Source organism: Felis catus, chromosome B2 (genome assembly GCF_018350175.1).
Source record: "Felis catus isolate Fca126 chromosome B2, F.catus_Fca126_mat1.0, whole genome shotgun sequence".
NCBI lineage: Eukaryota > Metazoa > Chordata > Mammalia > Carnivora > Felidae > Felis > Felis catus.
The window spans coordinates 15,576,665-15,602,423 of record NC_058372.1 but is presented as its reverse complement, the minus strand read 5'-3'; the positions used below and the strand labels follow the sequence as shown (position 1 = coordinate 15,602,423).

The window sequence follows — 25,759 nt, the reverse complement described above, 5'->3', positions numbered from 1 at the left end:
GGATAATGTGCTTTTGTACAGATGATTTATAATTCCCCCAAACCGCTGATGTCGTCAACAGGTGTTGGTTGTCGTGATTATATGGACACCTACGATTCTAATTCCTTAAGAGCAGTTTGCTGGCAATGAATCATGTGTAATTTCACTTTGAAATTGAATTTAATTTTTTTAATGTTTATTTATCTTTGAGAGAGAGAGAGAGAGAGAGTGAGCGGGAGGGAAGGGGCAGAGAGAGAGAGGGGAGACACAGAATCGGAAGTGGGCTCCAGGCTCCGAGCTGTCGGCGCAGAGCCTGATGCGGGGCTCAGACGCACGAACTACGAGATCATGACCTGAGCTGAAGTCAGACACTTAACTGACTGAGCCGCCCAGACGCCCCTAAAAAAATCGAATTTAATTGCATGTCCTACAAAGGTGGCCGGTGACCCAGCTGTGACCCCCACCCACTGCCCAGCATCTCCATCTCAGTGATGCATGTCCCTCCCTCCTTGTTGTCATCTGCCGTCCAGATGGTCTTTGGAAGGGGACAAATTTTAAAACAAAATGCTTTGTTGTAGAAAGCGACTTAGAAACAGAGTCAGGTGCTGGTGATGTGTATGCTATAATGGCCCTCAGTGTTAGGATTCTGGAAGGTCTCAGGACATCTTTGGCACGAACGTCAGGTGTTTATGGTCGTGTCTGTGTGCTGGCCGGCTTGGGGGAGAGCAAGCCAGGCTTAGGGCATTTAACACAAGTCACTTCTCTGTTACTCGCTTCCTGTCACACCATCCCTCTTACCCCAAGGAGTCGGGAGACACGTTTTGCCTTTCCAGGCATCTGACCAACAAAAAAGGCCTGGCAGCCTAAGAATCCCTAGGATGGTCTGAAGGAATTGATGGAACTCATCTGAGCACCTTTGTCTCCGCGTTGGAGCCAGAGGGAGTCTGATTCTGGGCTCTGTGATTCTGGATTCTCATTTAAATTCTAAGTACTCTTTCTAGAGGCTCTTTATGTTCTTGGGTGGAGTGTCTGTGTCTATAAAAGGAGATCGAAGACTCTAACCCGCTGAAACCAGGTGGCAAATGACCGAGCAACCGTTACCCCACCTCTGTCCACGAAGACGCTAAGTGCTACTCTCACGGACAAGTGCTCTAACGCGTCCTCGGTTATAAATGGGCTTCTCCAGCAGGTGTTAATAAAAAAGTGAGGAGAGAGGCTCGGGCTGTGTTCCTTTAGCCCAGACTGGTTCTGTTAGACACTCCGGTCCTGTGGCGTAAGAATGGACTGCAGAAGTCGCCTGGGGTTTTCATTTCCTTGTCTGAAGTCGTAAGCCAGAGCGGTGTCGTGTTTGGAAATAGAGCCTTCTTGGGTTTTATGGCTCCGTGGCACCCACAGTTGGAGTTTATTTTCCTTGCTCTCTGGAACTGGTTGATTCTGCTTTTTGCACTCCATCAGCATAGACAGGTTTATGAATATACTGCATCTCCATCGGTCGGGCTGCAGAGGACTCATCCATTTCGAAGGCAGCAAGCAGAGAGCTCCGTGCGTGCCCCAGCAGGACCAGCCACAATCATCATTATAAATGCAGGAGCTAGAGTGGGTCCTCTGGCAACCCATAAACACCATGCCTCCCATGGATGCAAAGTATTTTACTCAGCGAGGTGCTATCGAGGTAAAGGAGACCTTCTTGATCCCTGGATTTTTAGAGGTAAAGAGTCTGAATTCCACCCCCACCCCCATGCACACACATAAGGATTTGCTATCCTTCCCACCTGCTGAACCACAGAGAGTCTGGATTCTGTCATTCCAGGTTCTGGGTTCTTTCCGGCCAGCCCTCAATACCGATGCAGGGCAGCGCGTCTTAGGACAGCACCCTGAACCCGGATGGCTGTGCCTTTTTTTTCTTCCCGCACCGCTTTGCCGCAAGCCCGGAAGGTTGCCGGGACGGTCCTTCCGAAGCTCTGGTTCCCGTTATTTGGTTCACTTGCAGCTGGATTTTCGCCTACTGACTTAGAACCACCACACGTCAAGCCACCACACTCCCCGTTGCTGTCTTGACTTCTCGCTTCCCACACCAGTCGGGCAGCATCAGGCCGAGGGGGAGTCTCTCCCAGGGTTCAGCAAGTGCCCTGCAAGCAACGGGACAGAGGTATACGGCGGTCCGCAGATCTCAGAGTGTGTCCGCCTCGTCCGACCCTCGCGGCAACCTGTGGGGAGAGGCAGCGAATGTATTACTTTTTCAGAACCAACGAAGCCTGTATTTGGTGAACTCCTTTTACAGATCAAGGACTCAGCTGCACAGATTTACACTCAGGCCCTCCGCTCACTCTTCAGGGACTTTGTAAAGTTACAGAAAGCTATTTTTAAAAGTTGTAAAAAATTATAAAAAGGTGCCCTTTGGAAGAATGAATTCACAGAAGGCGGCCCCTTCCTCTGGGGGTGACTGCCCTTCCCAGGACAGGCCTCAGGCTGGATTTCAGCCCGCTGGTCCCCGTGAAGAAGCTGGGTAGACATTAAGGCGGGTTATGCTCCCTTGGTATAGATGAGCAAACTGAGGCTCAGGAAGGCTAACGTCTCAGGCAAAGTGACGGAGCTCCTTGGTCTTGGACCTGGGATTAAACCTCAGCTCTGCTGAGACCTGGGTGATTTCTCAGGCCTGCAAGAGAAGCCTCCCACCGCCCCTGCTCAGCGCTCCGAGAGCAGGTGCAGGAGCAAAATCGCTCCCAGAGGGCCCTGCGCGCGTCCCATCTTGCACGAGGGAGCAGCCTCTTCGCAAAACGGTGGCTCTTAGAAGATAGCCTATCGGAGTTGTCGGGTGCAGAGTCCCCCGGGGACTTTGTCAAGACGCAGATTCTATTCAGAAGGCCTGGGCTGAGCCTGGGAATCTGCGTGTCCGACTCGCTCCCAAGAGTCACTGCCTCTGCCGGTCCACAGACCCCCCCCCCCAACTTTGATTAGCAGAGCCTTCGCATAGGAGACCCTGGTCATTAAGTTCTACCTTTTCCCGCTGCTCCGAAGACGTGACGAGAAGGAAAACCAACAGATGTTTGTGGAGCACCTGCTATGCCCTGCGCCCAGTTCCTGTCCCTGGCCAGGTGAGGAAACAGCCGCACCGAGCAGGATACAAGCAACGCGTCACTTGTCATATCTCCTGCAAGTAAAAATCGGCAACAAGTCAAGAAAAGTGAAGTGGACTGAACTGACTCTATGGGAGAGGCCGTGACAAAGGGAAATACAGGACCCATGAGAGCCTAGTGATGGCACCTTAACCAACCTTGGGGGGAATAGATGAGCCCCTGAGGGAGCAGTTCTATAATGAAGACAATGATAGCGACCAGATTCATAGCTACTATTCATTACCCGAGTACCAGGCACCGTGCTGCCCCGGGTACGTACTGATATTATGTAATTGGCTCAAGAAGCCTACGACCTACTAATTCCTCCCCATTTCACAGATTGGAAAACTGAAACAGAGCTGGATGAGTGTTTGATTTTACAGTTTATCTTCTGTGTTTAGCATGACAGATGCTGGAAGTGATTGAATGCCTCTGGGGGCTCTTTCTCAGGGTGGTCTCGACCGAGGTCACCGTGATCCGGGAGCTTCTTTGCAAAGCAGACTCCTGGACCCCACTGTAAGCGTGCTGGATCTGAATCTGCAAGGGGGGCCCAGGAACCTGCCTCTCCCATACCTGCCTAGTGAAGTGGGTGACATCACTGCCTTGAGAAATTGGCCTCTTGGAAAGAAACCGTGAAGTCATTCATGCAGGACGTCCCCAATCCATTCATCTCCGTCTGTCATCCTTGTCACAAAAATGCCAGTGGCTCATGAAACAGAAATGAGTACTGGGTATACAGCTCTTCATTTGTTTAATAACTGCACACAGAAGCACACAGAGGGTGTGTGCTTGAGACAAAATTTTGAAGACAGGCTCTTTAGGCAAACTTGTCTGAAATGTCCTTAAAGCATTCTAAAGCAAATAAAAGAGAAAAATTCACCCAGAAGGATATAGGAAATCTTTTCATCCCCGAGATGCTCAATGATAAGTGATTTTTATAAAGAGACCATTAAATTGGGAGTGCCATTAGACAAATCCGTTTAAAGACAAGTCCCTTAATTGCAGACGTTAGACTTAGGCACAGCTACTGGTGAGGTGAGTGGATCTCCGATAGTTTAGCTTTCAGTACTCTGGTCTCCTGCAGATTGGTCTTTTACTCTTTGTAGGTTGGGAGCATAGAAATAGAACCTGGAGACCATGCTGCGGACCGGCCCAGGGGCCGGATAGAACCGATGCATCATATCCCTGCCTCGGGCAGCACTGTGCTTCAAGCAGTTCGGCACCCTCAAATCAGTGGTTCTCCCCGATTCTTTCCTCTCACTCGCTGACTGGGGAGCACCTGGGAAGCAGCTAAACTCCAAACCCCTGGCTCAGAGATTCTTTTTTTTTTTTAATTTTTTTTTTAACGTTTATTTATTTTTGAGACAGAGAAAGACAGAGCATGAACAGGGGAGGGGCAGAGAGAGAGAGGGAGACACAGAATCAGAAGCAGGCTCCAGGCTCTGAGCCATCAGCCCAGAGCCCGACGCGGGGCTCAAACTCACGGACCGTGAGATCGTGACCTGAGCTGAAGTCGGACGCTTAACCGACTGAGCCACCCAGGCGCCCCCAGAGATTCTTATTCAGCAGGTCAGAGGTGAAGCCTGGGGACCGCTTCAGTGCTGGGACCGCTGCAGGTGGTCCAAGAACTCTGCTTAAGAATGAGCACCCTTTTGTGTTTCGTTTTCAGAGAACAGGGCAGGAGTAAGAAGTTGAGGGGTTTTCAAACATGGCTTGTAAAAAGTACGCAGCGGGGCACCCCGCACCCCGATAGAATCCCTGAGAAGGGCAGGCGGGTCGGCATCGGTATGAGGGTGACGCGCCCCTGGGGTTGAGGACCATGAGGCTGCAGGAGCCTGGGCTTCCCCACACTCCGCTCTGGGCATCCTGTGGGGACAGCAGTAGCACATGTGGGAAGAGCCATCCAAATGCAGCTGGCCTTGACCAGTACAGAATCGGGCGGAATTAAATGGGGGTGACCCCATCAGGGCCCTGCCCATCAGGGCCACGGGAATTCGGAGCAGGAGAGGCCGCAACGGGGGACGTTGGGTCTTCAGTTGTGCTTTGAAGGGTGAATGCAATTTTGATCATCCCGCAGGAGCTGGGAGGCTGTTTTCGGGGGGCAGGTGTGACAAAAGCCCTGATTGAGGATGAGCATGGTTCCTGAGAAGCTTAGTGTGGAAACTTGGCCTGGCCAGGGAGCTGTAGGGCAGGAGGCACCGGCTGGGCTGGGCTGGGCTGGATGACCCGTAGCACTGACTGGGGCAGGGAGTCCTCATGGGACCTCCGGCATGACACGTGCTGTAGGGAGATGCCCCTGTGGGGTGCAGGTGGGTTAGGAGGGTGGACCCTGCTATCCACCCAGTAAGAGGAGTTGAGGCCCCAGACTGGTGCAGTGGTCAAGGGGGCAGAGAACACAGAAGTTTGCAGGGGACAGAAAGATAAAGTCATAGACACTCAGAATGGCTCCAGATCTGTTATGAGCAATGACGTGGTATTAAGATGTCATAAAGATAGAAAAACAGGCACTGAAACTTACTGAAGATCCAGGCTGCTTAGACCCTCCTCACTTGTCTACCATGTTGGAGAAAGATGGGGATGGCAGAGCGAATTCACTGAAAGCTGATAATTCCAGCTGATTTGACCCTTTTTCCCAATCTTCTCTCTTTATACCAGGTCTACCGAGCTAAAAATTATCTTAAGTAATTCATTTTCATTTCCCACACCTATTTAATTGATGACCGTGTAGAGTAAAACAACCGGAAAGGAGATGCAGGAAAAGAGAAGGGGTCCCCTAGGACCCCAGCATCTCCTTTCTTGAGCAATGAAAGTAACCATGTTCGCTAGTTCGGTCATTACTTCCTTACCCATTCTGATAGAAGTCCTGGTGTTCCCTTGGCCATTTTCCTGGTGAAGAAACCAAGGAAGCTTTGCTGGAGTCATGGTGACGGGAAGTCTTGTGGTAGAGTGTGGGGGGGACATTATAGGTTACAGAGATGGGTAGAACTCAAGGTAATCACTGTTCCTTCCCAGGTAGACCATTCCATGCTGCCTTCCTGGCTCTGCTTCCTCCTGCCCAAGCGAGTGAGCACCTAGCTACTGCCTTAGATCTGCAAAGGAAGGAAGGACAGGCTAAGAGTTCTTGGGCAGAAACCCTTAACACTTCCGTACACGTTGCATTTGCTAGGTTTGTGTGAAGGCTTCTAAGAGTCAAGGGAGTGGACCCTTCGGTAGCAGGAACTGGACAGAGGGGGGTGAGTTTCTACATCTCAGCCACTTTGCGGTGAGCACCATTGGTCATGCTCCTGAACGTGGTTACCTTGTGTCCTGTGCTTGGGGGCTGGTGACAAACAGGGTGAGCCTTTGTGGAGGAGCATGAGGGAACCATGGTCGTGATTGGCTGCCATTTTGGCATTGGGGAGCAATCTTTTCTCAGGCCTCCTGGAATTGCTAGGCTTCCTCATATCTCAGCTCTAGGATCCACGGTTTCGCGTCCATACACCCACAGCTGCGTGATCCTGAAATTTTTATCCACCTTACGCTCCCATTTTTCCCATCCCGAGAGTATCTATTTCTGGGGAAGGTGAGAACTCATCCCACAGCAGAGCCTCGTAGCATTCAGCCCGTTCTAGAAACATGTTGTGAGCCTCTCGCTCTGTGAGCTGGGCACCGTGCAAGATGCTAAGCATAGAATGACAAATTATCCGAGGTCCTTGTTCTCCAGGAGAGGAGACAGCTATGTAAGCAGGAAGTACTGTTGGGTATTTTCAGACTCCGGTGCCGTCGTCTGTAAAAGTGAGATGCTGTGTGTCTATGCCAGAGGCTCCTTGTGAGGACTGAAATGAAAAGCACTTAGAACAGTATCTGGCACATGGTAAGCATGGGGTAAGGGGCGGCTAGAGTTATTTCTGTCATCATGATGCCACTGTTGCCATTAGCACTGACCTACCTCGTGCCCAAGGTAGGTCTGCCGGGTGCAGAATGGAAGGAGGGAGGTAAGGACCCAGGAAGGTTCTTCGGGGCAGGTCATTTTTGGGCTGGATCTTGAAGGGAGAGGAGGAATTGACCAAGAAGACAAAACAGAGAGGAATGTTCCAAACTGAGAGAAAGTGGAGAAGGCCCAGGGGTGTGCAGACAGCTAGTTTGGGGAACGCAGTGGTTCTGGAGGGCCAGGGAGGCCTCGCATGCACCCCTTGGGTTTCTCTGTGACGTAGGAGTAGCATCGTGCTGAGCGACGGGAGCCTTGAGGAGACCAGGGAAGATCGGGGCAGCCCCATGTGGAGGATGTGAGGGACAAAGGCCACCTTGTGGGATTCAGGGGAGGGTGGACACTGAGTTTGGGGGCCAGCAAATAGGTAAAATCCACAGGAGAGAAACAGTAGGAGATTCTGATCTACAGTCTTTCGGATATGGTAGGAGAAGTGGGTTTTTTTTTAATGTTTATTTATTTTTGAGAGAGACAGAGCGTGAGCAGGGGAGGGGCAGAGAGAAAGGGAGACACAGAATCCAAATCCAAAGCAGGCTCCAGGCTCTGAGCTGTCAGCACAGAGCCCGACGCGGGGCTCAAACTCACAAACTGTGAGATCATGCCCTGAACTGAAGTCGGACGCTTAACCAACTGAGCCCCCCGGGCGCCCCGGAGAGGCTGTGTTTAACAGGAGAACCAGAGCAGGCTTCAGGAGGGAAAGTGTGAGCGTAGAGAGATGACTTAAACATCTAAACCCAGACCATGGGAGCCATGGATGATGTGCCAGGAAGGTGGGCTCTATTTCTGTCTCTGGGGTTTAAACAAAGGAGTGACATCAGGTTGGTGCCCTCAGGATGTCACTTTGGCAGAACTGTGGGGGTTAAACTATGGAAGGCCACACGGGGAGCAGACAGATACTTGGAGAAAACTCTAAGTCCCCAGAACCCTGCAGTGCCCCCTGATGTGGATTCCAGCTGTCAAGTTCAGAGAGCTCTGTCTGCATCACACACATGCCGTACGGCCTTCCCCCTCCCACCATCTTGCTCTTATTGGCTAGGCTTCTCCCAGGCCCACCCGCAGCCCACAAGACCCAACCGTGCCTCCCACCGGTGCTAGATCGTGTCCCGGAATTTGCAAGGTCATCCCAAAGATGCCCCAAGGGCTAGTCTGTCCTGAAGCTCCCCTAAGTTTAGAGCATCTCTGAGAAGCTTCAGAGACATTGTCGTGGAACCAAGGGGTGTTGGGTGTGTGCACCTGCCACCGGGGCCCAGGAATGGGTAGTGGAGCCTCTGTACAGTTTGAACAGCCCAACTGTGGATGCCACGTGAGTGGGCCAGCGAGCCCAGCCACCATGCTCAGACTCCATGGAGGTCAAGTGTGGACGTGAAGAGATGAGCTAAATAGCCCACAGAGCGTGGAAGCCTTGCCTCCCGTGGGGGCACCTGAGCCCTATGACCACGAATCCTCCTAAAGCATCATCCCCAGGTTCCAGATGAGGGAATTAAGGCTAGCAGTACTGATGCCGCTTGTGGAGGGACATGCCATTAGTGGACTTGAACCTAGGGCTGGCTTCTAGTCCCATGCCTGTTAGAAAGTGAATCTGCAACTACGTGGATGGAACTAGAGGATATTATGCTAAGCGAAATTGGTCAGAGAAAGACAAATACCCTATGACTTCACTCATAGGAGGACTTGAAGAGACAAAAGATGAACATAAGGGAAGGGAAGCAAAACTAATATCAAAACAGGGAGGGGGACAAAACACAGGAGACCCTTAAATACAGAGAACAAACAGAGGGTTGCGGGAGGGGTGGTGGGAGGGGGGGGATGGGCTAAATGGGCAAGGGGCACTAAGGAATCTACTCCTGAAATCATTGCTTCACTCTGTGCTAATCAACTTGGATGTAAGGTGTAAATTGAAGAAGAAGAAGAAGAAGAATTAAAAAGAAAGTGCCGGCTGAAAAGGATTATGTTCACATGACAGTGGTAAAATTGTAGACACCATGCCATTTCCTAGAGCAGGTCTGGTTAAAGTTCCAGGGGTTTCTGTGATCACGTGGAGCGCGTTCACTTCCCCTTCCTGCTGCTGGTGAGCCTAATACTTAGCCTGATGGCCGTGTGACCCACATGGCTAATCCCTGGGTCCCTGAGCTCCCTCGAGGCGGGAAACCAGAGCGGGTGGGTGCTGGGTGGGCGTCACCAACCCTGCTGGTGTCTTCAGTGGGGGGCCCGCGTCCGTGCCCACAGTCCCAAGGTGGGTCCGAGTGGTGTTCTAGGTCTCTTCCGCCCTCCCCCCCCCCCCCCCAGAACTCACGTGTGCCTCTCGCCCTCCTTGTGCTGCAGATCCTGGCGCCCCTGTGAAATTGCCTTGTCTGCCAGTGAAACTGTCCCCTCCGCTACCTCCAAAGAAAGTCATGATCTGTATGCCTGTAGGGGGGCCAGACCTCTCCCTGGCGTCCTACGCGGCCCAGAAGAGCGGCCAGCAGAGCGGGGCCCAGCACCACCACACGGTCCTGCCGTCCCAGATCCAGCACCAGCTACAGTACGGCAGCCTCGGGCCGCACCTGCCCTCCACCACCGGCTCCCTCCCCATGCACCCCTCCGGCTGCAGGATGATAGAGGAGCTGAACAAAACGCTGGCCATGACCATGCAGAGGCTGGAGAGGTAACTGGCGGGGGGGGGGGGGGGGGGGGGGGGGTGGGGGGTGGGCTCGGCCGGGTAAGGTGGTCGGGGATCTGACCATGACTGAGGAATATCAAGACCAGGGTAAGGGCTCATTCTCACTTGGGGTGGGGGGCGGGGGGCGGGGAGGGGAGTTTGAAAGTAAAACCAGACCGACAACCGAATGCCAAGGGAAGTATGGGAGAAAAAAAAAATGTCGCCTGTCACATTTATCGGAAAGGAGAAGTGGGACATCTGGATGGCTCAGTCGGTTGAGCATCTGACTCTTGATTTCGGCTCGGGTCATGATCCCAGGGTTGTGAGATCAAGCCCCACGTTGGACTCTGTGCTGACAGTGTGGAGCCTGCTCTTGGGATTCTCTCTTTCTCTCCCCCTCCCCCTCCCCCTCCCCCCTCCCCTCTGCCCCTCTCCCCGCTCTTTCTGAAAAAAAAAAAAAAGAAGAAAAAGTAACAGATGTATCCACATATGTACTGTATAAATAGCATATGTGTAAATATATAAATACATAGATATATAATACATATTAAACGTTTATATTTGCAATAAATTACATACTATATAAAATATATATTTAATGTAAGTTTTAAATATAAATATATTAATATATGTATTTATATGCAAGTATATGTAAGTACATAAATATATATAAAGAGTAACATATATGTGTTTTATATATAACACATATGCTTCTATAACTGTTAACATTTCTTGAAAACATATACACACAGTTATTAATAGTGGAGGGCACCTGGGTGGCTCAGTTGGTTAAGCGTCCAACTTCTGCTCAGGTCATGATCTCAAGGTTCATGAGTTCAAGCATCACGTGAGGCTCTGTGCTGACAGCTTAGAGCCTGGAGCCTGTTTTGGATTCTGTGCCTCCCTCTCTGTCTCTGCCCCTCCCCCACTCATGCTCACGCGCGCGCGCGCGCTCTCTCTCTCTCTCTCTCTCTCTCTCTCTCTCTCTCTCAAAAATAAATAAATATTAGGGGCGCCTGGGTGGCTCAGTCGGTTGGGCGTCCGACTTCAGCTCAGGTCATGATCTCACGTTCCAGGAGTTTGAGCCCCGCGTCGGGCTCTGGGCTGACGATGGCTCAGAGCCTGGAGCCTGCTTCCGGTTCTGTGTCTCCCTCTCTCTCTGCCCCTCCCCCGTTCATGCTCTGTCTCTCTCTGTCTCAAAAATAAATAAACGTTAAAAAAAAAATTAAAAATAAATAAATAAGTAAACATTAAAGAAATTGAAAAAAAATAGTGACTATCCCTCAGATGGGGAGAAGGAGAGAAATTCTTTTATTTTTCTATTTCATATATTTCTGTACTAATTTTTTATTTTGTGTGCATTATTTTTATGATGGAGAAAGATGATTTGAATATAAAATAAGAAAGGATGAGAGCCGGCAGGACAGCAGCGGAGAAGTAGGGGGCGAGGAGAGGTAGAGAGGCACGCCCTTGTTTCTGCTGATGAAGGAAGCGGGTGCTGTAGTCTGATTACTGAGCCGTTAATGTTCAGCCCCACCTGATGCAGCCCCCGCCTTCTCCAGAATCCTCCTCTAGTTACCTTGCTGGGAGGTCTGTGAAGAGAATCTGAAGGACTCGTTCTGAAGTGTGTGTGTGTGTGTGTGTGTGTGTGTGTGTGTGTGAGAGAGAGAGAGAGAGAGAGAGAGAGAGAGTGTGTGTGTGTGTCTGTGTGTGTTCAAATACCACCCCACTTCTGCCGGATTTCCCAGCGTGATTCCCAGGCATGTTGCTTGACCTAATTCCCTAGCATCACAGGCAGAAAGTGTTGCACTCCACCGTGCAGAAGGTGTCTGAGTTCAGGACCGTCTGTATCTGTCCCAGAGTAGTGACAGCTGTTAGCTGGGTCCTACAGATGGGAGAATTGTAGTCTGGAGGGCCTGCTGGTCACCAGAGGGCCAGAGGCAAGATGAACCTGGTCAGGAGCTTTGTGATCTGGTGTCCAGACTCTCAGCCGTGTATTCTGGGTTTGGGTTCTAATTGATTCCAGAAGAAGTAGTCGTTGCTAGGAATTCTGACTTGGTGGTATATTAATATCCACCCTCACTGAAAAAAGATTGCTTTGGCCCCTTACCATCCTTTCCAACTACTGTTATTGTTAATAAGGAAGGTAGTCATTTCAAATTTGGATGACACTTTTTAGTCTTCGATGGACTATTATCATCTTAATCCTCACATCAGCTAGGGAGGCTGGGTTAGTAGAGAAACTAAGGCAGGCTAAGTGAGCTCCCCAATGCCAGCTTCTCAGAAAAGTGGTCCACAGATTGCTTGTTGGCCATCTGCAACCCTACAGGTACAGAAACTGAGAGCAAGCTTTTAGACACTTTCCTACTGATTGGACAATGATTTTATGTCTGTTGAATATGATAATAGAAAAGGGTTTCATTTTCTATGTATTTTCTATTATGTTTTACAAAAGCATCAGTTTGTGATCGATTGAAAATATAAATATCCCAACCAACCGGCCAACAGAACTCGTCCTTCCTCACAGATGTTTTGAAAAGCACCATCCCAGGTAGTAAATCGAGGGGACACATCCCCCAGCCTGGGTCTTCCTAATGCAAATCCAGAACTCTTTCCGCAAGAGGACAACTGTTGTCCTGGAGACAGCTAATACTCAACATAATTCCCGATCCCCACGCCGACTATATATCCAGTAAGTCTCTGTATCTCATGGGAACTTGAATCAATTGAAAGAGATTCTCGCAGGAACTCAGGACAGCATGTTAGTTGCTAAATACGTCTCTACTCAAAGGATGCCACTTTAAGAGTTTCCATGGAAAGTACTAACCAAGTGACACGCTGTTCTTCAGTCATTTCTGCGCGTGTTCGCAGAACATTTCAGTTGAGTGTAGACCAACGGATAGGTCTTTTGGACCCAGACCAGGTCAGGTTCTTTACTGAAATGAATCAAAGAAAACAGATTTGTTCTGTTCCATAATATCACAATATAATATGGACACAGGGGATAGGAAAGGGAACAGCACGACCAAGGCAGCCCCCTGTGCTCCGTGCTACCCTCAGACTCTTATCACTTCCTGTCTCACTCCCTTCCTGTCTTCGGTCAAGACACAGGGTTGTTCTGATAGACCAGCCAGGACATAGGGAATTCATGTATATATCACTCTAACAAGATCACCCTCCAGAGAAAGAGAAGCCTACCACCGAAACAAATAAAGATGGAGAGATTTGGAGGCACCTGGGTGGCTCGGTTGGTTGAGCATCCGACTCTTGATTTTGGCTCAGGTCGTGATCTCACGGTTCATGGGCTTGAGCCCCTCAGTGGGCTCTGTGCAATCAGTGCAGAGCCTGCTTGGGATTCTCTTTCTGTCCCCCTCTCTCTGTTCCTCCCCAACTTGGGCTCTCTGCCTCTCAAAATAAATAAATAAATGTAATAATTTTTTTTTTTAAAGATGGAGGGATTTTTCTGAGCGTCCAGGAGTCCTGGAAGGATCTGAAGCATTGAAGTCACAGGCCACCTTTTAGTTCAGTGTGGGATCCGCCGCTCTCTCTGGTGACGTTGCCCTTCTTTCTTACTGCCTAAAACTTCTCCCGGTTGCCTGTCAACATGATTTCATTCTTGTTCTGACCAAATTTAACACAGAAAGGAAGAGTTATTTCGTCCTTCTCCCGCCAATTTCCAGTGATCCCAAAAAACACTGAAGGAAGGAAGAGACATTACGGAGCACTTATGCAAAGTGCGTGCCACCTGCGAAGACCCCGGGGTCTCATGGGATGTCACGTGTAGGGCATTGGTGCAGACCTGTGGCCTGATCCTGACGGAACACTATGAGTAATGTGAAAATCGAATGAAGAATTAAGCAGCATTCGTGCCAGACTTTGGGCCATAAATCTGAATAAATGGTCATGTTATCATTGAAAAGGACCATAAAAAGCATCCAGGCAGCCAGCCCACTGGCTACTGCAGTGTTCCTGACCACCTGTCCTCTACTCCCCATGAGAACAGGAACCTCCCTGGGTCCCAAGGTAGCCCACCCCGTTGTCAAGAAGGTACGATTATAACAAAGTTATTTCTTACATTAGGTCAAAAGCTTTACTTCTCATAACTTATACCCCCTCAGTTTTCTTTCCCTGCCTGTGAAAAGCTTCCCAAGCTTTGAAGGTAGCTACCATTGACTTTATTAAGGGCTTCTCTCCTCCGCACGAATAATCCCTAACTCATTACAATAATCATTTATTGAGATGGCTTCTAGACCCTTTATCGTCTTGTTCGTGGTCTCCCAAGAATACTCTCAATCCGTTCCAAATCTGTTCTTACTCGTTACTCTAACCTGAACTTGCTCAGTGACACAAAAATGTGACACGGGGTTGGTCGCTCACAGCATTGGCTCACCCGTTCTGGGGGGGAGGGGTACAGGAGGAGGGAAGGAACTAGAGACTAAGTTGAAGCAAACTTGAAGAGGGCCGTGTTTATCCGAGGTCACGGGGCTGCCCTCGCCTGCGTGGCCAAGCTGGAGGCCGCCCCCGCGTCACGGTAGGCGTCTAGGATCCAAAATCGTAAACTGCTGGGATTTCAGCCTGACGCCTTTTCTTTTTGCCTTTGATTCCTCATCCATAAAACAAGGGAAATAACACCACCAGCAACCTCGTTAGGGTTGTCTATGAAGAACGAGGGACTTAGTCCATCCAATCAGTTGTCTTGCTACATGGCACGCCCTGAAAGTGTCCAAGAGGCAGTAGTGAATGTTACACCAGATTCCATGGAAAGTCAGCCTTCAGTGGCCCCTAAAAGGCACATTGCAAATCGGTTTGATCCAGTCTTGTTGGAGATTTTGTTTTTGTCGGTTTCCTGAAATCACACGGTCTTCGTTTCCTTTCCTGATGATTCGCATCTTTTTTGAAAGTGATGTCTTATCATTCCAGGTATCATGTGGTTTTTCATACCTGCAGTACGCTCTGTGATCTAGTGGACATTAATCCTGGAATTCAGACCTAAAATCGTAATCAGCCACTAATTTTCTCATCTTAATTCAGTTCATCGGTTCCTTATCCTCTGGCTTCCCTATTAGTAAAATGACAATGGGAGGGGCGCCTGGGTGGCTTAGTTGGTTAGGTGGCCAACTCTCGATTTCAGCTCAGGTCATGATCTCACAGTTCGTGAGTTCGAGTCCCACATCAGGCTCCACACTGATGGTGCAGAGCCTGCTTAGGATTCTCTGTCTGTCTCTCTCTCTCTCCCTCCCTCCCTCCCTCCATCCCTCCCTCTCTTCCTCCTTCCATCCCTCCCTCTCCTACCCTTCCCACGCAGTCTCTCTCTCAAAATAAGTAAACTTTAAAAAAATTTTTTTAATGTTTATTTTTGAGAGAGAGGGACACAGAGCACAAGCAGGGGAGGGGCAGAGACAGAGGGAGACACAGAATCCGAAGCAGGCTCCAGGCTCTGAGCTGTCAGCATAGAGCCTGATGTGGGCTCGAACCCACGAACCGAGATCATGACTTGAGCTGAAGTCAGACGCTTAACCGACTGAGCCACCCGGGCGCCCCTTAAGGGAATACACTTTAAAGGATTCCTGCTTAATTAAGGAAAAGGAAAATTCATACTTCCAATTGCTCCGGCCAGAAATCTGGACGTCAACCTTAAGGCCCTTCTTTATCTTGTATTTCATGTCTGATGGGTCTGCAAATCCTATCAGGTCTATACTGAGAGCCACTTTGTACCTGCTCCTGCTACCCAGTGGCCTAACCTCCACTGTCCCTCCCTCCTGGTCTCCTGTTTCCATTCCTTCCCCTTCAGTCGGACAGACAATGTGTAACAAAAATCAGATCATGACATGGGGCGGCCTGGGTGGCCCAGTCAGTTCAGTGTCCGACTTCGGCTCAGGTCACAATCTCACAGTTCGTGGGTTCGAGCTCCACATCGGGCTGTGTGCTGACAGCTCGGAGCCTGGAGCCCTGCTTGGGATTCTGTGTCTCCCTCTCTCTCTGCCCACCCCCCCGCTCGCACTCTGTCTTTCTCTCTCTCTCTCTCAAAAATAAACATTAAAATCTTTTTTTTTTTTCAAAAATCAGATCATGACTGAATTCATTTTCGAGGACGGCCATCACAAGGGACCGCAGACTAGGGCACTTAAACAACAGGAGTTTCTGTGCTCACAGCTCTGGAGGCTGGAAGTCCAAGATCAAAGTGTCACAGGGCTGGTTTCTCCTGAGGCCTCTCTCTCCTTGGTTTGTAGATGATCATCTTCTCTCCTGATCTCTGCTCAGGACCTGTCCCACTCCATAACCTCATGTTAGATAGATTGAAGTAGGTTGTTAACTCTAATGTGAATGTTTCTGGAAATAGGGCTGTATGAGCAAGTCCAGACCAGTGATGGTCAACCAGATGCCGAAAGGCTTCCAGAACCATGCTGAACTCTCAGCAATGCTTACTGAGTACCACATGCCAAGCATCGTGGTAGTCACACAATAACATCTGTGGCCTTTCCTTTAAAATAATAATATTGATAAGTGTAGGTATATGACTAGTTGAGTGTGCTTGCTTGTAATGTCCCCATTTTTATATTTATATATTAGCTGGGGATTAAGGTACTACCTGTCAAGAATATTAAAAAAAAAAAAAAAAGAAATAACTTCAACTTTGAATGTTTTTTTTGTTTTTTTTTTTTGTTTTTTTTTTTTATTTTTGGGACAGAGAGAGACAGAGCATGAATGGGGGAGGGGCAGAGAGGGAGACACAGAATCGGAAACAGGCTCCAGGCTCCGAGCCATCAGCCCAGAGCCCGACGCGGGGCTCGAACTCACGGACCGCGAGATCGCGAGATCGTGACCTGGCTGAAGTCGGACGCTTAACCGACTGCGCCACCCAGGCGCCCCATGAAAGAACTTCAACTTTGGACAGAAGCAAATGAAATCAGCAGCCCCCGCCCCCAAGATGCCTTCAATCTTTCGAATCCCGTTATACCAGAATTAGAGAACTTTCAAAGGGCACAGCTGATTCATAGTCCTAGGATAAATCCATTCCATGGTGACAAGTACTTTTTTTTCATGTGACCTCCAGGGTCACAGGGACTTCTAAAGAATAATTCATGGTCCTGAACTAGATGATTTCCAAGGGGTTTTTTTGGTAGCCGTAACAGTCTAATTACTGCTTGTGTTAATAACGCTTCCGTCTACAAATCAGAGCGTTCTGTGATGGTAAGCAGATGTACATTGGTGCCCTGGCAAGGACGAAACTGAGCACCTAAGTGTCATTTGCTTATAAAGGAGCACTGGTTTGAAGAAGTTCGGTGTTTTGTTCGTCACATATGAAACAACGCGCGTTTTTAAAGAAATGCGTTTCCGGGAAAGGACTTTCCTCCTCGTGTTGATGACCGTATTTGTCCCTGACCTCAACACCGGTATCGTCAGCCTCCTACTTTAGGTCATATCTCTGTGAAGCGTACGTTTATCTTCAAGTGGTGGCACGTCGGCAGTGTTTTATAATTTAACTCTCATTCTCAGGGGGGCGTGACGTGATTTCAGTGCAAGGTGAGGTCACTGGGAGCAAGACCGATCTTCCCCTGCGAGGTGAGGAACAGACTGCTTAAAAGGAAGGTTAATGAGACCGCGCAAACCATTGGCATCTTTTGAAGTCTTAAGGGGATAAAAAAAGGGAAGTATATTTTCAAAACAGAATCTGCTCCTGAATTCCTACGTGTGCATCAGCAGAAACCCTGCTCTTGCCCGATGCATGACTGTTGATTCTTTGGTCTTCTCAGAAACCGTTGTCCGGGAAGATTTTTCAGGCAAAAAATACAAAAACGCTAAAGGAAGTGTTTTGATAAATTCATGGGCAATATCCATAATGACTGGTTGATGAAAAATGGCCAGGGTTTAAGTATAGCCCTAGTTAAAACCGCCACCCCCAGCATTGACCGATAGGAAGCTCGCCACACCAGCATCATCCTCTGAGAAAGCAAACCGGTTTCTCCGTTCAGCTGATGAGGAACCCAACCCGGTGTGTGAGACCCTGGTGAGTGGCCCAGCGGGGTCTCAAGCATAGGCCTCCTCACTGCACGTCCTACCCTCCTGGCATCCAGCCAAGCGTGACCCAAGACTCCTGCTGGTGTCTGCGGACGAAGTCCTGTGAGAAAGCCACCACTGTTTGGCTCCTCCGTCAGGACCGGAGGATGCTGGGAAGGGTGGGCTGCGGGTCAGACTGTGTGTGCCTTAGGGTTTTCTTTTCTGACACCCAGCCCAGACAGGATTTCAGAAATGTGGGTCCCTGGTCCTCGTAAAGGGCAGAGAAAGGGTTGTGAATGAATTAATTTAAATTCATCACCACTGCTGGGGAGAAAGAAGCTCCCAACACATTCTCCACTCGGGAAGGCTCAGACCCTAGTCTATATATAGAACGGCATAGTTTCCTGCTGACTAAAGTCCCACCAAAAAAAAACCCCCACAAAAAACAAAGCTCTGATGTTGAGTTTCTTATCTTAGAAGGCCACGATAAAACACACAACGTGCCTGCTTGCCTAAAATGAAGCCGATTAACGATTTTCTTGGATTTCAGTGGTTATTTCTGTCACTCTTCAGCCTCGGGCGCTGCAACTTGTACCCTAATTTCTCACACGTTTTTGGTCTCCAGGAAGAAAACCGTTCTCCCTCCCCTCCGAAAACTCTCTTTGTAACTCGTGGGCACCAGAACTCAAAAGCTCTCCCTCTGGAAGTCTCATTTCACTTCCAGTGTTACATTTGTAGACAATCAATTTTCTCTGTCCTTCGAGGAGATTAACTCCGTCTTAAAAACTTTAACGAAGTGTTGCGTCTGAAATCTGATGCCAGAAAGCGGTCTCTCCTTATTACACGTTTTCCTTCAGTAAGGGATGATAAAATGGTCCCCAAGTATTTTCAAGAAAGATTAGGATTAAAATTTTTTTTTCAACATTTATTTATTTTGGGGACAGAGAGAAACAGAGCATGAACGGGGGAGGGGCAGAGAGAGAGGGAGACACAGAATCGGAAACAGGCTCCAGGCTCCGAGCCATCAGCCCAGAGCCTGACGCGGGGCTCGAACTCACGGACCGCGAGATCGTGACCTGGCTGAAGTCGGACGCTTAACCGACTGCGCCACCCAGGCGCCCCAAGAAAGATTAGGATTTAAAATAGACGGTTTTTAATTTCAAAACCTGTCCCCATTTTCCTAAAAGAGTATCAAAGGTGTTTGATAATCCCCCGACGCATGGATGAGGCCCAGTGTCCTTCTGTGCCTCTGCCCGTTAACCATGTGATGGAGGTAAAGCGATGATTATGAAGCTTCCTTGTCAAGGGCCAACTGTGGTCATGGCCCTGAATTCTTGTAGAGGTTTTGGCATGCATTTCTTTATGAATTATTAAAAAAAAAAAAAAGCTCTTTCTCCCTTACCAGTAGTAAACATGACAGATAAGACAGGCTCTTAATTTTCAAAGTCCAAGGATTTCTTAGAAACACGTGACTATTTAAATGATAGGAAAATGGCGGAGGGGAGGTGGATGGAAATCTGAGGGATGCGTTTGTAATCTCAATCTGTGTGTTTCCTACTTGGCTTAGTAAAGAGTCAAAAGGGGGAGTCGGATTTTCCAAAGACTCGATCAATGTTATTCTTCTTGGAGATAGGACTGAGTGAGCAAATAAAACTTTTTCACTTCTGCAACGTATCATGGGGACACGACGAAGGAGCAGAGAGTTGGAAACGTGTGCTTTTTCTGACGTAGGACTGCCCTTTCGCTCTCAAGCTTTTAGACGTTTTCTGTTTTCAGTGTTGAAAGCAGTGGGCGTCCCGTTTGAGGTAAATTTTTCTTTATACTCTCCTGTTGGTTCATTTTTTTTTTTTCCTTGAGGGAAGATGCCATTTTTGGTCAACGAAGGCAAAACAGCGTCCGCATCCTTGTGGGCTTACGTTTCAGTGGAGGAGACCGATGGAAACATAATGTGCTTAAAGCAGGGAGGGGGCACTGAAGAAAAATAAGGCAGGGAAGTGGGACGAGATGATGGTGAGGCCTTTCTACCCTCAGTGATATAGGCATCAATGTGGCCACAAGACACCCACTGCATTCCCCCTTTTTAGTGACAGCACTCCGTTATCCAAGGCTGGATTATTCAGCCTCTCAGTTATTCTCCTCTCTCTTGCGTCCTCTTCTGCCTAAACACCTACTCACCCTGAAACTATTATGCTGCCTGAGTCCAGAATTCAGACCTGCTTCTGTGTTCCATAATAGCCTTGGGGCTCTTCAAAGCAAAATTTGTAGCAAGAGAGTACTTGGGTTCTGTGAGGATCTCTTACCCTTGCTTTTTGATAGATGGAAAATTATGTTTCCCAGTGTGTTTTCTGGAATTTGGGGTGCAGACGGCATTTCACAGCACGTACGTGCACAAGAAAATCGTCGGCCTCAAGGGTTCTCTGGGACAAGACGGCATGGGTGATGCCGAGGGCACAGGCTCAGGACATAAACCCACGTTTATGTCCCTGCCGTGATCACAACCACGTGATCACTTGTTTTCTGAGAAACGTAATGCCCTCGTCCGTAAGATCATAACAGTACCCTTCCTAACTTTGCAGCGTTTTGTGCAAATTAAATGAGATGATGAACATTTGCAAAGCACTTTTCTAGGGCCCTTAAAGGACCATTTGTGTTAGCTATTGTCATTGTTTGGCAGGATGCTCCCTGCTCCTTCATCCTGAGCCGTGGAGCCCCTGCTATATTTAATGCGTAGAGTGGAAATAGTCAAAATGGCACAGCTGTCCGATGTGTCGTAAATATCATTGCATGTTCATCCCTAAGACATTTGCTGAGAAAATTACATTTGGAGCTACGTGAAGGGGAAAGAGAATCTCCTCTTTTTCCCCATCCCTGGAGCATAATTTAGGGCCTTTGGTGTTTATTTAAATTCATTGTAGAATGTCATAGAAGAAGAAACCACCTAGATTTCATCTAGCCCAACTACCTTACCTTACAAGACAGTCTAACTCTGGACAGTCTTAATGGAAGTGACCTGACGGGCTGTGAGTATAAAATTGGAAAATGTGAGTATAAAATTGGAAATGATCTGGGTGGCTCAGTCGGTTGAGTGTCTGACTTCAGCTCAGGTCATGATCTCGCGGTTCGTGGGTTTGAGCCCTGCTTCAGGCTCTGCGCTGACAGCACAGAGCCTAGAGCCTGCTTCAGATTCTGTGTTTCCTTCTCTCTCTGCCCCTCCCCTGCTCACACCCTGTCTCTCATAAATGAATAAATGTTTAAAAAAATTTTTTTAATTAGAAAACATAACGACCTTAACTCTTTCTTACACGTGTTCTGTGCTCACGTAGTCCCAAGATGGAAGGCACGTGGGTACCATGACATTCTTCCTTGCCGAGATCTCTTTGCCTTATCTCAGATTATTTTCTTAGGGAAACGCTCTCTAGATCACGGTTTCCAAAACCTTAATTCTCCTTCCATAAGGATATTTTCCTCTACGAGGGCAAGACTCTAAAGGTCACGGGGATCGTTATTTTATGAATTAAATCATAGATACAATGCGTCCTACTCTGATTCCAGGAGACTTCAGTACAAATATTTGCCTGACTTTTCCATCAGTTCCAAAAGCATGCACAAAAACGGGGCTGGGGGATAAAGATAATTAATAATCTGCCTCCATCAGCGATGCTCACGGTAGGTGGGGCAGGGGGTAGATGCGCAGACACGTAATCACAACGTAAGGTGACCAGTGCTCTCTCAGAGGTGGGCTCAGGGCCTGGCAGCACAGAGAAGGGCCTGGTTTCTATTAGAAAAGTCAGAAAAGGTCGCTCAAAAGCAATGGCACATGAGCTATCCCCGAAGGGAGAGGGATGCCCCAGGCCACACTCCGAGGGGATAGTTCGGAGCCTGAGCGATGGCAGGAACAGAGAGGAGGCAGGAAGGCTCCCAGTGTGCTTGGGAAGCAGCCAGCGGCCCAGTGTGGCTGGCTCTGGGGTGAAGAATAGTAACAGAGAAGGTTGAAAGGAAGCATAGGACCATCTCATGAGGCGTCCCCCTCGTCCAGGCCACAGGGGGTGGACTTTATCACGGTGACAGTGAGACCCTTCAGAAGTCTTCAGTGGGAGAAGTACCCGATCAGACCTGTCTGGCAGCCCTAGAGATGGTGGGGAGGGGAAGGTTCTGGAAGCAGGGAAAGGTTCAAAGCCATAGCAGGACTTCTGCTTCTGCCTGGGCAACGGTACGGTGACGTCAGTAAGGGGTAAGGTTCTGCTGTCTTTCTGCCTGAGATCAGTAACACTTGCACCACTGCAGCTGTGACCTTGGCCGTGTGCCTCACTTTTCCTCTCTAAAACGGGGGGGATAACAGTAGTACCTACCCGACAGGGTTGTTGCGAGGCTTGCCTGAACCAGTATGTGGCACAGGGTGAGCTGTTAAAATGTCAACTGTTACCCTCTTTGTGTGCAGTAGTATGGTAACGGTAAAGGAAGGTTCCATTCGGGAGACGGGGATGAGAGGCTTTATGTTTACCTGTGGTTCTAGTTCCCAGGCAGCTAACTGGGGAGAGGAACCTCGAACACAAACCACAGGCAACGAGATCCATCTGAATGCCAAGCAAACTCAGTGCTCCATCCCAAGGAGTTTTGCTGTGAATGGTCTAGAAGGGATCTTATTACATGAGTCAGCTTTTTCCTCCAGGAGTTTGACCGGGTCCCCAGTTGGTGTGGTGACTCTTTCAGACCACTGGGGTGTCATTTTGTAAATCACTGACCTGGCTCACTCAAGAGCCCGCTCAGAGCTCTTGCGTTGGTGGGGTGACCGCTCAGGGCCTGGAGCAGGGATGCAGGGAATTTCTGCAGCGGACGTCTGATAGCATCAGTGGGATGGCTGCACCCTCAAGGACCAGCCTGGGACACAGCAGGTCAAGAACTTAGGAGAAAGGATCCGGACGGTTCCTGATCATTCAGTGGATGCTGTGGATTCCCAACGGTCGTTGCCACGGGTGCCTTGGAGAGACTTACATGGTACCACTGTGAGGACACGGCAAGTAGCAAAGCTGTTGTGGATATCCTGGGCCAGTGGCTCCCAAATGGGCAATTTTGCCCCCACGGGACTTTTGGCAATGTCAGGTGATATTTTCGGTTTTCACAACTGGAGAAGGTGCCACTGGTATCTACTGGGTAGAGACCAGGGACGCTGCTAAGCCCCCTGCAGTGACCCTCACCACAAGGAGTTGTCTGTCCGGCCGGAATGGGAGTCGTGCCGATGCCGAGAAAATCTGGTCTAGGCCATTATTTAGCTAAAATGTGAGATATGCATTCTTGGTAGCACATCAGTTGAGCGTAGGACAACTTTTCTCTAAAAGTTTTTAACAGTCGCGTATTTAGTTTAACCTAAGTTATAAACACACATAATAATTAGCACATAAAACCCGTGGTTACAAAGCTGTTGCTTAAGATGAGGCTGAAATGGCGTTTGTGTTCTTTATTTATGTTTTAATTTGGGGGAGAGACAGAGGGGCACCTGGGTGGCTCAGTCGGATGAGCATCAGACTCTTGATTTCAGCTCAGGTCACGATCCAGGATCGTGGAATCAAACCCTGAGTCGGACTCCACACTGAGCATGAAGCCTCCTTACGATTCTGTCTGTCTGTCTGTCTCTCTCTCTCTCTCTCTCTCTCTCTCTGCCCCTCTTCTGCTCACGCGCACTCTCTCTAAAATAAAAAAAAGTAAAATAGTATAAATGGACTTCAAATATGGCGCACGCGCACACACACACACACACACACACACACACACACACACACACATGAAGTGAGTGTAGGTGTGATCAAGGTTAGGAAACGTTGGTTTAAGCCAGCGGTCAGAAAAGCTTGTTGTTTTTCCATTGACTGTATTCCTCATGCGGACCTTTCATCCCTGGGACCTCTTCATTTCCATAACTGGAAGCCTGTACCTCCCACTCCCCTTCACCCATTTGCCCATCCCCCCCACCCATCTCCCCTCTGGCAGTCACCAGTGTGTCCTCTGTATTCATGGGTCTGTTTCTGCTTATTCGTTCTGGCTTTTAGATTCCACGTATAAGTGAAATCATATGGTATTTGTCTTTCCCTGACTTCTTTCACTTAGCATAATACCCTCTAGGTTTATCTATGTTGTTGCAAACAGCAAAAATCTCACTCTTTTTTATGGCGGTGCATTCATTATTCCATTGTGGAGATACAGATATATGTCTGTCTGTCTATATAGACGTATATACCACATCCTTTTTATCCATCTATTGAAGGACACCTAGGTTACTTTCATGTCTTGGCTATTTTAAACAATGCTGCAATAAACATACCAGGCATACATGTGTTCGAATTCATGTCTTCGGTTTCTTTGCGTAAACACCCAGTAGTGGAGTAGGGTAGTTTTATTTGTTTTTAAAAAAAAAAAATTCATGTTTATTTATTTTTGAGAGCGAGGGGGAGACAGAGCATGAGCAGGGGAAGGGCAGAGAGAGAGGGAGACACAGAATCCGAAGCAGCCTCCAGGCTCTGAGCTGTCAACACAGAGCCCGACGCAAGGCTCGAACTCATGAACTGTGAGATCATGATCTGAGCTGAAGTTGGACGCTCAGCCGACTGAGCCACCCAGACACCCCAGGGTAGTTTTATCTTTTAATTTTATTTTTAAAATTTTGAGGAACCATGCTGTTTTCGACTGTGGCTGCACCAGTTTGCATTCCCACCAACAAGGCATGAGGGTTCCTTTTTCTCCACATCCTCACCAACACTTGGTATTTTTTGCCACACCGTTCTGACATGTGTAAGGTGATACCTCATTGTGGTTCCGATTTACATTTCTCTGATGATAAATGATGTTGATCATCTTTTCAGGTGTCTGTTGGCCATCGGATGTCTTCTTTGGAAAACTGTTCAGACCCTTTGCCCATATTTTAATTGGTTTGCTTGTTTGATATTGAGTTGTAGAAGTTCTTTATGTATTTTGGTTATTAACCCCTTGTTGGATATGTCATTTGCGCATATCTTTTCCCATCCAGTGGGTCGCCTTGTTTTATTGATGGTTTCCTGTGCTGTGCAAACACTTTTTCTTTTGGTGTATTCCCAATGGCTTAATTTGCTTTTGCTTCCTTTGCTTGAGGAGACAAATCTAGAAAGTTGTTGCTAAGGCCAAAGAGAGCCCTACCTATGCTCACTTCTAGGATTTTTATGGTTTCAGGTCTTACATTTAGGTCCTTAATCCATTTTCAGTTTATTTTTGTGTATATTGTAAGAAAGTGATTCAGTTTCATTCTTTTGCATTTGGCTTTCGAGTTTGCCCAGCAGCATTTACTGAAGAGATGGTCTTTTCTCCATTGTATAGTCTTGCCTCCTTTGTTGTAGACGAATGACCGTTAAAGCGTGGGTTTATTTCTGGGTTCTCTGTTCTTTTCTGTTCATCTGCATGTCTGTTTTTGTGCCAGTACCATACAGCTTTGTAGTATATCTTGAAATCTGGGATTATGATCCGCCCCCCCCCCCAGCCCCAGCTTTGTTCTGCTTTCTCAAGATTGCTTTGGCTCTTTGGGGCCTTTTGTGGTTCCACACAAATTTCAGAAAACATTTTCTGTTCGTTCAGATAGTAAATATTTGAGGCTCTATTGCAACTACTCACCTCTGCCTTTTGGGGCAAAAGAGGCCAAGGCAGTCAGCGTGATGAGGTCCTCAGATGAGTCAACAGATGAGTCCCTTTCCCAACCAGACCCCTTACAATGCAGCGTCCAAGATGTAGCCTTTAAACTCCGTGCCCGAGGGTGGCCTGACTGTGGTAAGGTAGAACACTATTACTTACTCTGGTTAGTAAGATTTAAAATACTTACAAAGAAGTAATGCTATCTTGTACACGTTTCCTCCACCTTGCACATGTACAGTTAGTGGGGTTTGTCTTTAATGTAAGTTCACAGTCTTCCCAGTATCCCAATTCAGTTTTTAGGTACAGCGTACTAAAACATGATGAGTTCAAATTCCCACCCCCTTCTATACTACCTGGGTCCTCATGGGCCTATTAATTGCCCTCCCAGAGCCTCACTTTCCTGCCTTCTAAAAC

The 25,759-nt window shown here is 48.4% G+C and overlaps 1 protein-coding gene across 10 annotated transcripts in view; it reads left to right on the top strand.

Moving 5' to 3' along the window:
- PHACTR1 (phosphatase and actin regulator 1) overlaps nt 1–25,759 on the top strand; it is a 572,878-nt gene that overhangs the window by 491,649 nt on the left and 55,470 nt on the right. For 8 of the 10 annotated variants that reach the window (XM_011282184.4, XM_019830232.3, XM_019830228.3 and 5 more), the window contains one exon: nt 9,385–9,706. In XM_011282184.4, the coding sequence (XP_011280486.1) occupies nt 9,385–9,706 (322 nt within the window). The remainder of the gene's footprint in view (nt 1–9,384; nt 9,707–25,759) is intronic. The other 2 variants (XM_019830233.3, XM_019830231.3) reach the window with 1 other exon arrangement.